Source organism: Enhydra lutris, unplaced genomic scaffold (assembly GCF_002288905.1).
Source record: "Enhydra lutris kenyoni isolate GAN:26980312 unplaced genomic scaffold, ASM228890v2 scaffoldscaffold14, whole genome shotgun sequence".
In the NCBI taxonomy this organism is placed as follows: Eukaryota; Metazoa; Chordata; class Mammalia; order Carnivora; family Mustelidae; genus Enhydra; species Enhydra lutris.
The window spans coordinates 38,095,683-38,111,567 of NW_019154098.1; the positions used below are offsets into that span (position 1 = coordinate 38,095,683).

At 34.5% G+C, this 15,885-nt stretch overlaps 1 protein-coding gene across 4 annotated transcripts in view; it reads right to left on the bottom strand.

The window, feature by feature from the left end:
* Window positions 1-15,885, bottom strand: part of LOC111146810 (vacuolar protein sorting 13 homolog B) — a 755,552-nt gene that overhangs the window by 260,966 nt on the left and 478,701 nt on the right. For all 4 annotated transcript variants that reach the window (XM_022502501.1, XM_022502502.1, XM_022502500.1 and 1 more), the window contains 2 exons: window positions 6,990-7,116; window positions 5,481-5,624 (listed from right to left, as the gene is read on the bottom strand). In XM_022502501.1, coding sequence (XP_022358209.1) covers window positions 5,481-5,624; window positions 6,990-7,116 — 271 coding nt within the window. The remainder of the gene's footprint in view (window positions 1-5,480; window positions 5,625-6,989; window positions 7,117-15,885) is intronic.

Below are 15,885 nucleotides of genomic sequence, written 5' to 3' on the forward strand. Positions count from 1 at the left end.
TCTAATACTTTAAAAATTTGATGCAAATTTTCTTCTAGCTGTATTTTTTGTATGACAGCAACTGAAATAAAATGATAGAAAGGTAGGATTTCTTGTTTGCTCGGTTTTTGAATAATTCCTTACAATGTCCTGTATACTAACAGCTTTAGAAAAACTTAGGATTTTTTAGTTTCCTTTTATCATATAAAAATGGCCTGCATTATTCTTCTATAAATAGACTTAAAGAAATGAAAATTCTTTAGCTTTTTGTTTATTCATATTCTCTTTCAGAAATTTCCTGACGTCTACTGGTACATGTTACCAAACTATCTCTCTTGTTAATTATTATTACATGAATGTCATGACTATATTACTAATAACCATTTTTGTATAATTGGGGCTTTACGAGAACAAGATTATCTTGCAAGAGGTAAAGAAACCTCTAAACTGTAAACCAACTGTGTAAATCACCACAGCCCTACCCAGAAATCAAGGATGAATAGTGGAGCTCTATTTCTGGAGAAAAGTTTGAATCGTATATTTGGGTTTGACTGTGAAGTTATCTAGAAGCCTGACTCTGATCTCATGTAAATGGCAGAGAACTAGGATGTAAGAAACCCAAGTAACATTCCTGTTGTTCTAGGGTTAAACAACCAATTGTTGTCATAGAGATGAATTATAGAATGGAGTATGAAAGGACATGTACTTTGTACATATGGAATGCACTTTGGGTTTTTGAATATTAAATGTTTATTTCTCTTATGTTCTTTCTTGGCCTATCATATTATGTATAGAGAAAACAATAATTTAAAAAAGAGAAATAATTCTGGAAGCCAGCAATCATGAAAGTCATAACACTCTAAAGGGACAAATGGAAATCAAAGAATACAAATACAGGCTGATTGATCCAGTGGCCTCACCTATCTAGAGTACATTTTTCAGAGTGAAAACATTGGAAAAGTTTTGATCAACATGAGAGGTAATTTGCCTGAACTATCAAGCTGGTCATTTTATTGCCTAAAGTTCTTCTCCTTAAATATGTATTTGAAAGTTTGTGTTAGTTGTCCATACAATCAAAATTAATATTAAATCTTGGCTTTCGCAATAATCCTTAGATTGTTCCACTGTTTTTCACTTCTATTTCCAAAGACTTTTCCATCTTTCTCCCCCTTTGTTTATAGTGTAAATCTTTCCTCTACTAATAAAAATCACCCACCACATTCTTGAATAACTTTTAAAATTAATCTTTCAAAGAAAACTTTGTCAAAGATTGTCTGGAAATATCATCACCATCCAAAATAAGCAGAAGAAAAGAAATAATAAGAATTAGAGCAAAAATCAGTAAAAGCCTTTAAACAGGCTAACTAAAAAAAGGAGAAAGGAATCAAATGACTAATATCAGACCTGAAAGAGGGGACATCACTACAGATCCTATGGAAATTAAAAGGATAATAAAGGGATATTATAAACAATTCCAGGCCCATACATTTGATAACCATTTCAAGAAAATGGACCAATTTCTTGAAAAACAATCAGATAAAACTCACATAAGAGGAAACAGAGGATCTCACACAAGAAAAAACAGAGGATCTAACTGCCAAAAGTAGGTAGATAAAGAGTCAACCACAAATAGATATAGGCCTATATCTATTAAAGAGACTGAAGGAATAATTAATAACCTTCCAAAAAAGAAAGCATCAGGCCTAGATGAGTTCACTGATGATTTCTAGCACCATTTAAGGAAGAAATTATACCAATTCTCTACAATCTATTTCAGAGGACAGAAGCAGAAGAAATATTTCCTAACAATCTACAGGGCCAGCATTGCCTTAATAACAAAACCAGAAAAAGACATTTTAAGAAAAAGAAACTACAGACTGATATCTCTCATGAACAAAGAAACAAAAATCTTCAACAAAATACCAGTAAATATAATCTAACAGTGTATAAAAAGAATTACATATTACACTAAGTGGGATTTATCCCAAGTATTGCAAGGCTTGTTTAACAATTAAAACTCAATTAATGTAATCCATCACAACAACAAACAAAATGAAAAAAAAAATCACATGATCATATGAATGGATGCATAAAAAGCATCTGACAAAATCCAAACCCATTCATGATAAAAGCTCTCAGTAAACTAGGAATAGACAGAAATGTCCTCAACTTGATAAACATTATCTACAAAAAACCTGCAGTGAGAAACCCGAAACTTTCCCACTAAGATCAGATAGAAGGCAAGGATGTTCTTTCTCACCACTATTTTTCTACATACTGGAAGTCCATGCTAGCAAAATAAGGCAAGGAAAGAAAATAAAATTATTACAGATTGGGACAGAAGAACTGTTTCTGTTTACAGATGGCAGGACTGTCCAAGTAGAAAATCTGAATGAATCAACATGAAAACTGTGATTATAGCAAGGTTTCAGGATATAAGGTTAAAGTGCAAAAGTCAATTACATTACATTTCTATATACTAACAATGAACAAGTGGAATTTGAAATTAAAAGCACAATAGCATTTATATTAGCATACCAAAAAATGAAATACTTAGGTAAAATCCAACAAAATACATAGAAGATTTATGTAAGGAGCTCTGACAAATGAAATCAAAGAACTAAGTAAGTGGAGAGATATTCCATGTTCATGGATAAGAAGATTCAATATTGTCAAGATGTCATTTCTCAACTTGATCCATAGATTCAATACATCCCAATCAAAATTCAAGAAAGTTATTTAATGGCTATTGGCAAACTGATTCTAAAGTTTTCAGAGTCAAAAGAACCAGACTAGCTTATATAATAATGGAGAAGAACAAAAATGGAGGACTAACACTGCCATACCTTAAGACTTACTATAAAGCTACAGTAATCGAGATAGTGTGGACTGGTGAAAGAATGGACAAATAGGCCAATGGAACACAAGAGAGAAGCCAGAAATAGATCCTCATGAATACAGTCAAATGATCTTTGACAAAGGAGCAAAAGGAATGCAATGGAACAGAGACAGTCTCTTCAACAAATGGTGCTGGAACAACTAGATGTTTACATGCAAAAAAAAAAAAAAAAAAATAGATATAGATCTAACCCCTTCAGAAATATGAACTCAAGATGGATCATAAACTTAAATGTAAAACACACACTATAACACTTAAAAGAGAACATGAGAGAAAACCTAGATGATCTTGGGTATAGTGATGCCTTTTTAGATACAACACCAAAGACATGATCCATGAAAGAAACAATTAAAATTAAAAACTTCTGCTCTGTGACAGATAGTATCAAGGGAATTAGAAAACAAACCATAGACTAGGAGAAACTATTTGCAAAAGACACATCTGATAAAGGATGTTATCCAAAATATACAAAGAAACTCTTAAAACTCAACAGTAAGAAAACAACCCAATTAAAAAATGAGGCAAAGAATTTTATGGACACCTCACCAAAGAAGCTATGTAGATGGAAAATAAGCATATGCATAGGAAAAGATGTTCCACTTCATATATCATCAGGGAGATGCATATTAAAACAATAAAATATACCATTACACACTTAATAGAATGTCCAAGGTCCAGACCACTGAAAACACCAAACGTTGCTAAGGTTGTGGAGCAACAGGAACTCCCTCCTTCAGTGCTGGTGGGAATGCAAAATGGTACAAGCTACTTTGGAAGACAGTTTGGCGGTTTCTTATAAAACTAAACATATTCTGATCATATGATCCAGCAATCACACTCCTTTTTGTCTGCCAAAGGAGCTGAAAAGTTATGTCCCCACAAAAGTCTGCATGTATCAACATACATCAGCAGATGAATGTTTATAGTAGCTTTACTCCCAATTGCCAAAAGTAGGTAGATAAAGACTTAACAACAAATTTGCTAAGTTGTATAAATTCCTAAAGCACATCAGAAATCTATGAATTCGATTTCACTGATGAATTCGATTTCACTGATTCACAAACTTGGCACAAATAATATAGGAACATAAAATATTGTTTCCAACCCAATTTGTTTCAAGAACCTCATTGAAAATGCCATGGGGAAATATTTTGTGCTCTATTTACTTTCAGGTCATATGATTACATCCTTATGGATTATCTAACATATATTAGAAAAATGCTGATATTTTAGAGAGGACATAGCTCTATAGCCTTTCTAAAAAAGATACTGAGCAAAGGCTGCCTGAATGGCTTGTCGGTTAAGCATCTTTTGACTTCAGCTCCCGTCATGATCTCAGGGTTCTGAGACCGAGCCCCACACTGGGTTCCATCCTGGACATGAAGCCTCCTTAAAATTCTCCCTCTCCCTTTCCCTCGCCCCTGTCACTCCCCCCCACCAAAACAAAACAAAACAAAAGAGAAAAAAAGAGATACTGAGCAAACAGAAATCATGGGCAGTAAAAGATGGTCTGTCAGAGAATCATTTATAAAAGTTAAAAGCTTTATCATTTTTAAATATTTTTTTAAATAAAGAAGACAGAGAGATTAATGTAATAGTTATAATCCACACACTGTGATAGAATGGAAACAGCACTGACTTGAAGGACTTAAATATTAAAATTTCACTTCCACCATTTTTTAGCTATGTATGAATGATTTCAGGCAGGTCATTTACCATCTCTGAGCCCCAAGACCCTAATATGTAAAATGATAATGATGCCCATATGAACCTCACAAAGTGGTTGTGATAACACACTCAAAGATACAATGAGTTAATTTACATGAAAATGCCTGGCACACTGCCTAGCATCTAGGAACTCTCAAAGAACACCTCTTCCTTTCCTTCTTAATAAATAGAACTCAGTCTTCTGTATAACTCTTGACAAAAATAAAACCAATGTCTTTTTCATAGATGAATGGCTTCTTCACTTGAGTTTTTACAGGAGATATATTCTAAGTACAGATAGCATTATAGAAGTATGGAAACAAAAAGCAAAGAAAACATATCTTGAAAAGCATCTAATAAGCAGTTTTCTTTGTTTCATGCTGACATGCTTTGTGGTTTCAGTGTAGGCTTCCAATGAACACCGGATCAAAATTAAAATTCTAGGCAGGCATTCAACTTTTATGATTATGTCCGTTCTTCACTGAGCATGGGAATCGAATGCTTTGGAAGTTATTTATTGAAGATATTCCCATAGCACTATCACAAAGGTCACTTCCAAAAGAGGCCCTAGCCCTGTAATGTATCTGAGTAAGTGAAAGCTATACCAGGTTTCTTGCGTTGTACTTTAAAAAATTGAAGCAGGATACTAAAACCATATTTTTAAGAGGCTTTTCTAAGGCTAGGCCACAGCAATTTTGCAAAGGTTCATGACAGGAAAAGAGACCAAACAAATTTCAAAAATAAAGAACACCAATCTAAAAGTAATTTATGACCATATTTTGAATAAAATTAAATACAGAATAATTAGCAGAAATTATTTAAGTATAGTTTTCCTATTATGAATGTAAAGTTGGGAGAGATGCAGTAAGACTAATCAAAATCAGGTAATAGTTACCTCTGTGGCCTTGCTTGATGGTTCCAGTCCAATCATATTTGCTACTATTAACTGATGTAAGAGTTGAACTTGAGCCACACTTAGGAAGAAGTCCAGGTTTGTGGTTATATTCACTTCCAAGGAATGGCCACACACTAAAATCTCCTGAAGGAACAAAAAAGTTGAATACAGATAAAGATACATGATACCCATTAGATGATAATTTATCATTCTTACTTATTTGACCTTTACCATGTTGATGAATTCTCCCGGGACTCAAGTTCATATGTTAATGAGAACAGCAGAAACGGAGAGCACAGCCACTCCACATAGTTTAATGGGTTAATTTAATAAACATTTATGAGGTCCTGCTGTGCACAGGGCCATGCACTGGTTGCAGGGAAACAAACTAACAACACAAACACAATTTTTTTTACCATTTCATATACATTTGGCTTTTTTATACCTCAAACTACTAACATCATTCCCATATGTAAGTGATGATGTAATTCTTTAGCATAATCCTGTTCATTCATTCAAACTAACAAATATTTACTGAGCATCTCCTAAGTAACATGCAGTATACTCAGCTGCTAGGGATAGCACAAAGAGGAAGGTTAGCTTTGAATGGCAACCTGCTCTTGAGGAGAGTCTAATCTTGTTGGGCAGACAGATGTAAACAGGCCAATTGTAGGCAAGGAATGACAATCACAAGTGGTATGGTTTGAGTATTCTCCAAAGTATACACTCCAAATGATTTATAACAAAATAGTGCTGAAGCCAAAGATAGCTAGACTAATTAATTTTACTTCTTCTTCGAGCTGCTAAAATCTTGGCTGCATCATGTAGACGTCCACATTTAACTGATGCTGTTCTGCGTAACTTGAGTCACTTCAACATTCATCACTGGAAAACCATTCAGAGAGGGAAAAAAGAAGAAAAAAACCAGACCCCAAGTTTCACTTAATAAGCAGAACTTCTGCCTCCTGTCAGGAAGAGAATGTGGACAATGTTCAAATGTTTGGAAATGTCCAAAGAACCTTCTTACTAGTGTCATCGAAGGGAATGGATTTAAGGAGTCTTACGATGGGTCCCAAAGCAAACTACACAGCTTAGGATAGATTTTAACACAGCTATAAAGAATAGTATGTTGGAAATGAATATTCCTTTTGCTTTTTGGGTTAAATAACCTTCTCCCCACAACAAGTTCCCTGTATTTACTTATTATAATTAGAATTCTTATTTTATTCCTCTTGCACACACGTGTGCTCTTTCCCTCTCTAAAATAAATAAATCTTTAAAAAAATAATAAAAAGAGAGAAGTAGTCAATCGATTGTTATGAGGATTAAATAATTACCTGAAAGGCAATAACAGTATTAAAAAGTATTCATTAATCTTTGGTGACAATAATAACATTAATAATAAGCAATTTGACATCCTGTGCATAAAGCTAAAAAAAAAATCCCTAATATACAAAGAGAAGCTATTCCATTATATAGGCTAAAATGAAATCTAAATTAAGTTCTCACCTCAGTGTGCATATTTTCTGGAGAAATTATTTTGGTGAAAATGATAGCAGGTGCTCCAGTAATTCGGACAGAAAAATCTGTTAAAATGGGAGTCAGAATTGCTCTTCTTTCTTGATGTCGCCGTATGCTAAGAGATAAAGTAAAAAATTATTAGTGATTTCATTTTTTTCAAGGATTCTTTTCATTAAATTTATATAAGTCCTTCCAAAGGGGCACGTGCACTCGAATGTTTATAGCAGCAATGTCCGCAATAGCCAAACTATGGAAAGAACCTAGATGTCCATCAACAGATGAATGGATAAAGAAAATGTGGTACATATACACAATGGAATACTATGTAGCCATCAAAAGAAATGAAATCTTGCCATCTGTGACAATGTGGATGGAACTAGAGGGTATTATGCTTAGCAAAATAAGTCAATCGGAGAAAGACAACTATCATATGATCTCCCTGATATGAGGAAGGGGAGATGCAATGTGGGGGGCTTGGGGGTAGGAAAAGAATAAATGAAACAAGATGGGATCAGGAGGGAGACAAACCATAAGAGACTCTTCATCTCACAAAACAAACTGAGGGTTGCCAGGGGGAGGTGGGGAGGAAGACGGTGGTGGGGTTATGGACATTGGGGAGGGTATATGCTACGGTGAGTGCTGTGAAGTGTGTAAACCTGGCGATTCACAGACCTGCACCCCTGGGGCTAATAATACATTATATGTTAATAAAAAAATAAAAAAATAAAAAAAATTTGTGTAAGTCTTCACTACAAACAAGTATGACAAAATTAATTATTTTGAGAGTGTTTATTTGTACATTTTATAGCCATAGTTTCATACTTCAATTCGTAACTTCAGATTAATAAAAGATAGCATAAAACTAATGAGAAATCCAGATGTACTTAATTTCATATTAGTCACATCCCTTCAACAAATTACTTGGTTTTTAATTACTTTTGTTCTTACAGATAGTTTAATCTTTTATTACCAATAATAACCTTCCTATTTTAGGATGATTTTTAATTTCCTATTTTTCCTATTTCTGACCTAGTTGACAATTGCCATTTTCTGAACCTATTAGGTTCATAAGCATCTCCTCTTAATCTCTGAATGACCTCCTTTTTTAAGCTCATGGATTATTACTGCACATATGGTTCATGAAATAGCTTTTGTGACTTTGATATCGAACAATTCTTCACAACAACCGTGTATGTGAAGTAAAATTCATTACCAGCCCCATATTACCTACAAGGAAATAAGGATCAGGGGCTATGCTAAGGCCACCCAATGCGAACAAAGATTCCATTGTTGGACCTGGCAACAGAATAGCATTTGGTCTCTATTTCAATTTTTCCTTATACATTCTCATCTTTGATCAGTTACTTAGCACAACATTTCTACTTTACATTCAAAAGTGTTAAATGCTAATGACTTCAAAGGAAGTACTGCATACATGGTAGAAGATGAAACTGGAAAACACTGTTGAGAAACTAAAGCTTGTGCTAGTACAGTTCTTCAAGTCTCCCTATCCATATTCTAAGTTTTCATTTTATGAAATAATATAGTTCTACGTTTTACTAGCAATCTGTACCTCAAAAGTTTCTTGGAACCATCAACTATTCCTTATGAATATGTCCCCACTATTCACTTATATAGTGATAAATTGAGATGAGAGAACTGGCATAAATTATCTCATGAAAAAGCCCAGATGAACTCAAGTCTTTCTACATCCTTTTCTACCAGAGTAGTCTAGAAAGTAGAAAGTGCTAGTATCTTTTGCTCAAATTTGCAATGGGCAAAGCTTTACATGGTGTCTGCCAAAAAAGCAAATGGGATCATCTGGTTCTGTGACACATAAGTATTGGATTTCAAGAAAGTCAATTTTAAAGAATTAAGAGATCTGGTGAATAGAGGGTAACAGGAAGAAGTATTAAAATTTGTGAATACAGAGGAGAGGTTATGATCCTGAGAGACACCATAATTATAGCTTAATAGCTCAAGTTCCATAAAATGGTCAATGTGAGAAACATGTAACATCTGATGTGCTCTCACAGGGGAATGTTAAAATATATGATGTATTAAAAATACCTTAAAATGGAAAAGACAGCAGGAAACCAAATAAGAGCAAATATTAACGAAAACACCCAATGGGAAAAAAATGAGTATTTATACATATCATATTTTCCCCCATTATGTGATGAATTAAATCAGTAACACAACATACGAAAGACCTATGGCCTTAGAAATAAAAAAAAATTTTTAAATTTAAGTCAATAGTCCTCTAAAATTATAGTTTTCTGGTACATAACATTTTCTTTTGTGTTATTTCTTGTAAGTCTTTGAGGTAATCATATACGTTTTTTAAATCATTAAAGGTTTTTATAGATTGAAATACTTCAAAAGAAATAGATACTCAAAAAAAATCACCATGTTTTACTAGATAAGAGAATAGGACTTAAAATTTTAAATTTTCGAGAAATGAAAAACAGACTCACTAAAATAAAATACATAATATATGGGTAAATTGCATTTTACATATAGCTCAAGAAAAAAAATCAATAATAACCTAGAATATACATTTGAGAAAATTCCAGGAATGTGCTAAAGTAAATTTTAAAATGGAAAGTTTAAAAGAAAAGAGACATGAAGGGGCAGATGCAACATATTTAATTTGTATTCCAAAAAGAGAGAATAGAAAGTAAGGAAAAGGAACAGTATCAGAGAGTTAATGGCTGAGAATTCTCCAGAACTGATTAAATGTAAGAGCCCATGGATTCCAGAAGTATAATGAGTGCCAGTTCAGATAAATACAATAAAATTCACAATCAGGTGTCTCTTGGTCAAAGAGCTGATCACCTATGATGAATGAAAGATAGTAAAACCAGCTATAGAGAACAGATGATCTATAGTATGCTAAGATATAGGACATTAGGAGAGTTATGGAAGAAATATTTCTCTGGTATACCAGGAAAGTGACTTAATGTATTTCTATACTGTCCATAGAAACATGGAAATGGAACAGTTATTTGTACCTGTCAGCTAACACAGAAGATTAAACACACAGAAATTGGGACACCTGAGTGGCTCAATCAGTTAAACGTTTGCCTTTGGCTCAGACTCTGGTCCCAGAATCCTGGGATCCAGTCCCACATTAGGCACCTTGCTCAGCGGAAGCCTGCTTCTCCCTTTCCTGCTCCCCCTGCTTGTGCTCTCTCTCTTTCTGACAAATAAATAAATAAAATTTAAAAAAAAATGAATCTTAAACCCACAGAAATTTATAAAACCCTGTGTGAGGATAAAAAAATTGACAATCATAAAGTGCTAAACAAGTAACAGGAAAGTAATGATATATGTTAACAAAAACTTTTCAGTTAATCTCTGAGAATAGCAGATGGTAAATAAGGAAAAATATTATTCTCTGAAATTGTTAGTATGCAAGAAGGCATAGGTACGTGCCACCCGTACTCGTGAAAATACATGTTTAGGAAGGCTGTGGTCATTTTTCCTGGGCTCAGCAAAATAATGCTCAGTTCTTCTGCCCATCTTCCATACATTTTGGAATGACACTATGGGAAATATTAAAGCAGTTTAAGAATCCTATTTCAAAAACTGCGTATTATGAAAGAACATATATAAATAGGAAAAACGGTACTAAGGTTTCCAAAATATTCCACTAAAAAGAATAAAAAGTGCTAGATGGTCTGTGTGTGCATCGAACAGTTTTTATTGAACATGAAGACTTTCTTGGTATGGCTTTACAGCCGAGCTTCAGATAGAAGATACGTGACCAGAAGATACTTATTTAAGTCTTGTTCTGATAAACCCCTTGTAGTAGTTATTCCTCAATATAAAAAACAGTAATATTCACAGCCATTTATTATAAACAGTCTACTATTTGGAAAGCTGTTATATTTTTATTAACTGTACTTATTTGTAGGATTCTTCTTAGTTTTAGATAAAGAATATTTTATTTATAAAGTTTATTTGTTTAAGCAATCTCTATACCCAATGTGGGGCTCAAACTCACAAACCCAAGACCAAGAGTCACGCACTTAACTAAGCCAGCCAGCTACCTAGATAGAAGGTTCCTGAAGATAATATGAATTGTTTATAATTTAAAAATCAAATATATAATTAAGAGTTTAAACCTATTTTGGTGTTTTTTTTTTCTCCAAATGAAACACTATCCAGTGATCTAATGCAGTTAAAATAAAATCCAAACTCTCTTTGATCTATAAGGCCATTCATAATTTAGTCCCTTCCCTACCCTAAACTTTCGTTATTATTCTTTTCCTCCCAGCCAGCCATAGTCTTAAGTGTGAAAAACTGATTTCTACTCAAAGATCTCTGCTCTGCCAGAACACTCTTGACACAAACACTCCAGGAGTATTTGCATGGGTAGGTCATTCTTGCCATTAGGTATTAGACTAGGCCTAATGTAAAGAAATTTCCCAGGAATCATGGAATGCTACATCAAAAACTAATAATGTACTGTATGGTGACTAAGATAACATAAAAAAAAAAACCCACATTAGAGTACATCCATATCATGGAATAGTACTCAGCAATAAAAAAGGAATAAACTATTAAAAAAAAAAAAGACATTTCCCAGGGACCCTTATCCCATTATATTGCCACATTACTCTCATGACATTTATCACTGTGTGAAATTTTGAGAACATGGCTGAGTGTCCACTGTTGAGCCAGGCCCTCTGCTAGGTGCTGCAAAGATGAATGTGTGCAGCTCAGTTTAGCATAAAAAAATAACTAAAAAGAATCATAAGGTAGGATAAAAAAAATGATAAGTAAAAAACAGGCAGGTGGGGAAACCTCCAGCAGGGGATCCAATTACCTTGTAAAGACACAAAGTATCTATGAATAATGCTACAAGAACTACAACCTGAATGAAGATAATTTTAAAGGTACATTCAAATAAAATGCTAGTACAAATTTATTTTGGCAAAATTCAATAATGTTAAAATATTCTCATTCTCTAAACAAAACAAGGAACAAGGAGAAATAAACAAAAACTACCCCAAACAAACAAATCAAAAACTATGGTTAAATATTTGTGATGGAGATCACAAGTATTACATTCATTTCAGTCTCTAAAAGAAGATCTTAAGGGTATAGCTATATTGAAATATCAACCTAATTCAATTTTACAGAGATATTCAATTGTTAACAGCTCTGGTCATAGTTTCCAGTTGTTTATATCTATAGTCTGGAACGCCTGCATCTAATTCTACTTGATAGCTCTTTTTTCAAGGAAAAACTTCAAAATAAAATTTCATAGAGGAGGGATAAGTCAGGGGACTGCTAAATGTTTCTCACAGAAAAGGATATTAGAAATTGAGAATAACAACGGGAATCTACTAAGGGAAAAACGGGATTTATGTTATTTTATTTCATTTTTAAAGCTTTAACAACATGTATTAATGTTCCAAGTGCAGTGCTCACAGAATAATACTGCATAATATGTAGAAGTTATGTCTTGTACATATACTTTTAAGTAAATGTTGACATAAACTTGTTTGGATCCTTCACTTAAAAACAAAATGTTGAAGGAAGGCAACCTAGCTATTTAAGGCTTTGGATCAATCAGGGCATTATTAACTTTCTATCTATCGATCTATCGATCTATCTATTCAACCATCCATCTAACAAATATGATGTTAGGGACTGTAAGAACTACAAATTAATTGACATTATAGAGGGTTTTAAAATTTTATGATACACTACTGTGATGATTATATTCTATTTAAATATGTTCTGATTTTTTGAGTACCTACTGTCAGTAACTGTGCTAAGAAACAAAGAAGAAGACTGGCCAAGACAGATCTGTTCTTTTATCTATATGCCACCTATTCAGTTTGCCAAGGACACCCTTAGCTGATATGTACTGAAGAAAAACCACAGCCTTCTCCCCCTCACATACATCCAAGCGCCAATCACCATGTAAAAGGGCAACAGTGATGAGGTGTGTAACCTGCATATCGTGGACACTGGTACAGTTTATTTTAGTTCTCAGTACTTCATTTCCTCAGGCTATAAAATACACTTAGACATAGTAAAAATGGCTGCTAAGAGAAAAAGAAACAAAAGCGATTCACTAACAAAGAACTTTAGTCTAAGTGAAAGGCGTCAGAACACCAAGTATAAGAAAAGGAGTTGAATGAGAGGAAGCAAATCAGGGTTTATACTTAGCTCTACTTTTAAGTGACACTGCACAAGGCATGGAACCTCCTGAAACTTGGTTTCTTATAGTGGTTTTGTTCTGTAACAATTTGCTAAGAACGGTCCAGAGTTGAGAGAGAAAATTGCATGAGATCTAGAGGTATGAGGGAACTAAATACTGGCCAATATTTTCTCAAAGTCATGCTTTGTTAAAGAGCGAAATTCCGACTCAGTGGTGCCAGCAGATTCCAGCTTGCTTTCCCTCTTCTCGGTTCTGTGACCAGCTCTTTACCCTGACCACTGACCCTGCTGACTATGCAGGCTCAACCCCTCCACAGAGGTGACAGCCTCCCAAGGACTTCACTCCCAAACTCTGGTGGTCCCTCCAGTGGCTGGGCGGGCCTGTGACATGTCTTTGATCCACAGTCCCCTTTAGATCCTTACTTCACAGCTTCTTCCACAATTTAGCAAGGCCATATTCCTGAAATAAACCCCCTAGGCTAGAACACTTACAGTGGTTCTGCTGCCCTGACTGAATCCTAATGTATTCTCTCAACTGCAAAATTGAGGTTTTAGAAGGAAAAGATCTACAAATTTTAAAATGTGATCATTTTTATGCTTAACTTCCCTACTCCCTTCTCCCCCAACATACAGAAACTCCCTTCTCCCCCAACACAGAAATACGTTTTGATTAAAGACAAAAGCTGAGTAATGTGTGCAGCAGGAATGAATGAAAACCATTATAAAGGCTATTATTTAAAATTGGTCAAGAGAGGGAACAAATTATTCTTCATGGAGTATCTTTTGGTATCTTTTGAATTTTACCTGTAATCCCTACTGAAAAGCAAAAATAGGATCATGTTAAGGTTTTGCTTATATTTCTAGCAAGATTAATCGGCACTACTAGGCTACATCAAATCTAAAATCTCTTGTCTTCATTTGAATCAGGATCTCTCAGAAACATTCCGCTACTTGATCTACTGGTTATCCTTAATCGTGTATCATTCAATCTTTCATTAATTCACTCAGCTCTTTATTAAATAGCTATTATGTGCCAAGCATAATATTAAGTACTGGCTGTTCAGAAGTGAGTAAAACATGCCACATTTTCATACTCCTACCCTTTGGATCTACTGCTTTCTTAGTTCAAAATGCCCCTCACTTCTCCTGCCACTCAGACTCCTTGGAAACAAATTCAGAAGTTGTATACTCTGTGAGACATTCCCTGAAAACCCACTCACAGAGTTAATCATTCATTTCTTTCTTTAATTTTCCATTTTGTACCTATGTCAATTTTAGAGTTCTTGTGTAATGTGTCTGTCATATTTATTGGCCTGCGATGTCCTATGTACATGGAAGGTGCTCATCCTGATTTTGATGTGGCTCTTCTGTAATCCTAAACATCCTATACTTATGTTTACCACAGCACTTTACTCCCTGCACTCTAATAGGTGATTAACTATTAATTCTTTGGACACTGAGCTCTGTAAGGGACAGGAACATATCAAATTATTTCATTTTTTTTCTTTGTGTAAAAGACATTCTATGGCATATAACTGATGTCCAAGTCTTAATTTTTGATATGCATGCCAAGGTCACTCAATGGTGAAATGAACAGTCTCTATGCTGGGACAAATGGTGCTGGGACAATTGTATATCCATATGCAGAAGAAGGAAGTTGGACTTTTACCTCATACCATATACACACATACACACAAACACTCGAAATGGACCCACAATCTATAAGAACTAAACCCATAAAACTCTCAGAAGAAAACATGGACACAAGTCACTAAAAAGAAAATACCTAGGAATAAATTAACCAAAGAGGTTGAAGATCTGTACTCTGTAAACTATCAAACATTGATTAAAGAAACTAAAGATATAACAAATGAAAAGATAGTCCAGGCTGATGGATTGGAAGAATTAATATTGTTAAAATGTCCACACTACCCAAAGCAATATACAGATTCAATGCAATCCTATGAAAGTTCCAAGGTATTTTTCACAGAACTAGGACAAATAATAATAAAATTTGTATGGCACCGCAAAAAAACCCTCAGTAGTCAAAGCCATCTTGAGAAAAAAGAACAAAGCTGGAGGGTTCACAATTCCAGATTTCAAGATACACTACAAAGCTGTACGTACTATCAGCACAAAACAGACACACAGATTAATGGAGCAGAATAGAGAGCCCAGAAATAAACCCATGCTTATATGGTCAATCAATCTATGACAAAGGTGGCAAGAATATACAGTGGGGAAAAGGTAGTCTCTTCAATAAATAGTACAGAGACAACTGAACAACAGAAGAATGACACTGGACTACCTTCTGATATCATATACAAAAATAAACTCAAAACGGATTAAAGAACGAAATGTGAGGGGTGCCTGGGTGGCTCAGAGGGGTTACCTTCGGCTCAGGTCATGATCCCAGGGTTCTGGGATCGAGCCCCGCATTGGGCTCTCTGCTCAGCGGGGAACCTGCTTCCCCTTTTCTCTCTGCCTGCCTCTCTGCCTACTTATGATCTCTGTCTGTCAAATAAATAAATAAAATCTAAAAAAAAAAAAAAAAAAGACCTAAACGTGAGACCTAAAACCATAAAAATCTTAGAAGAGAATACAGGCCATAGTATCTCCAATATTGGCCACAGAAGCATTTTTCTAGATAGGTCTCCTAAGGCAAGGGAAACAAAAGCAATTAAAGGCACAGCATAGGTAATGT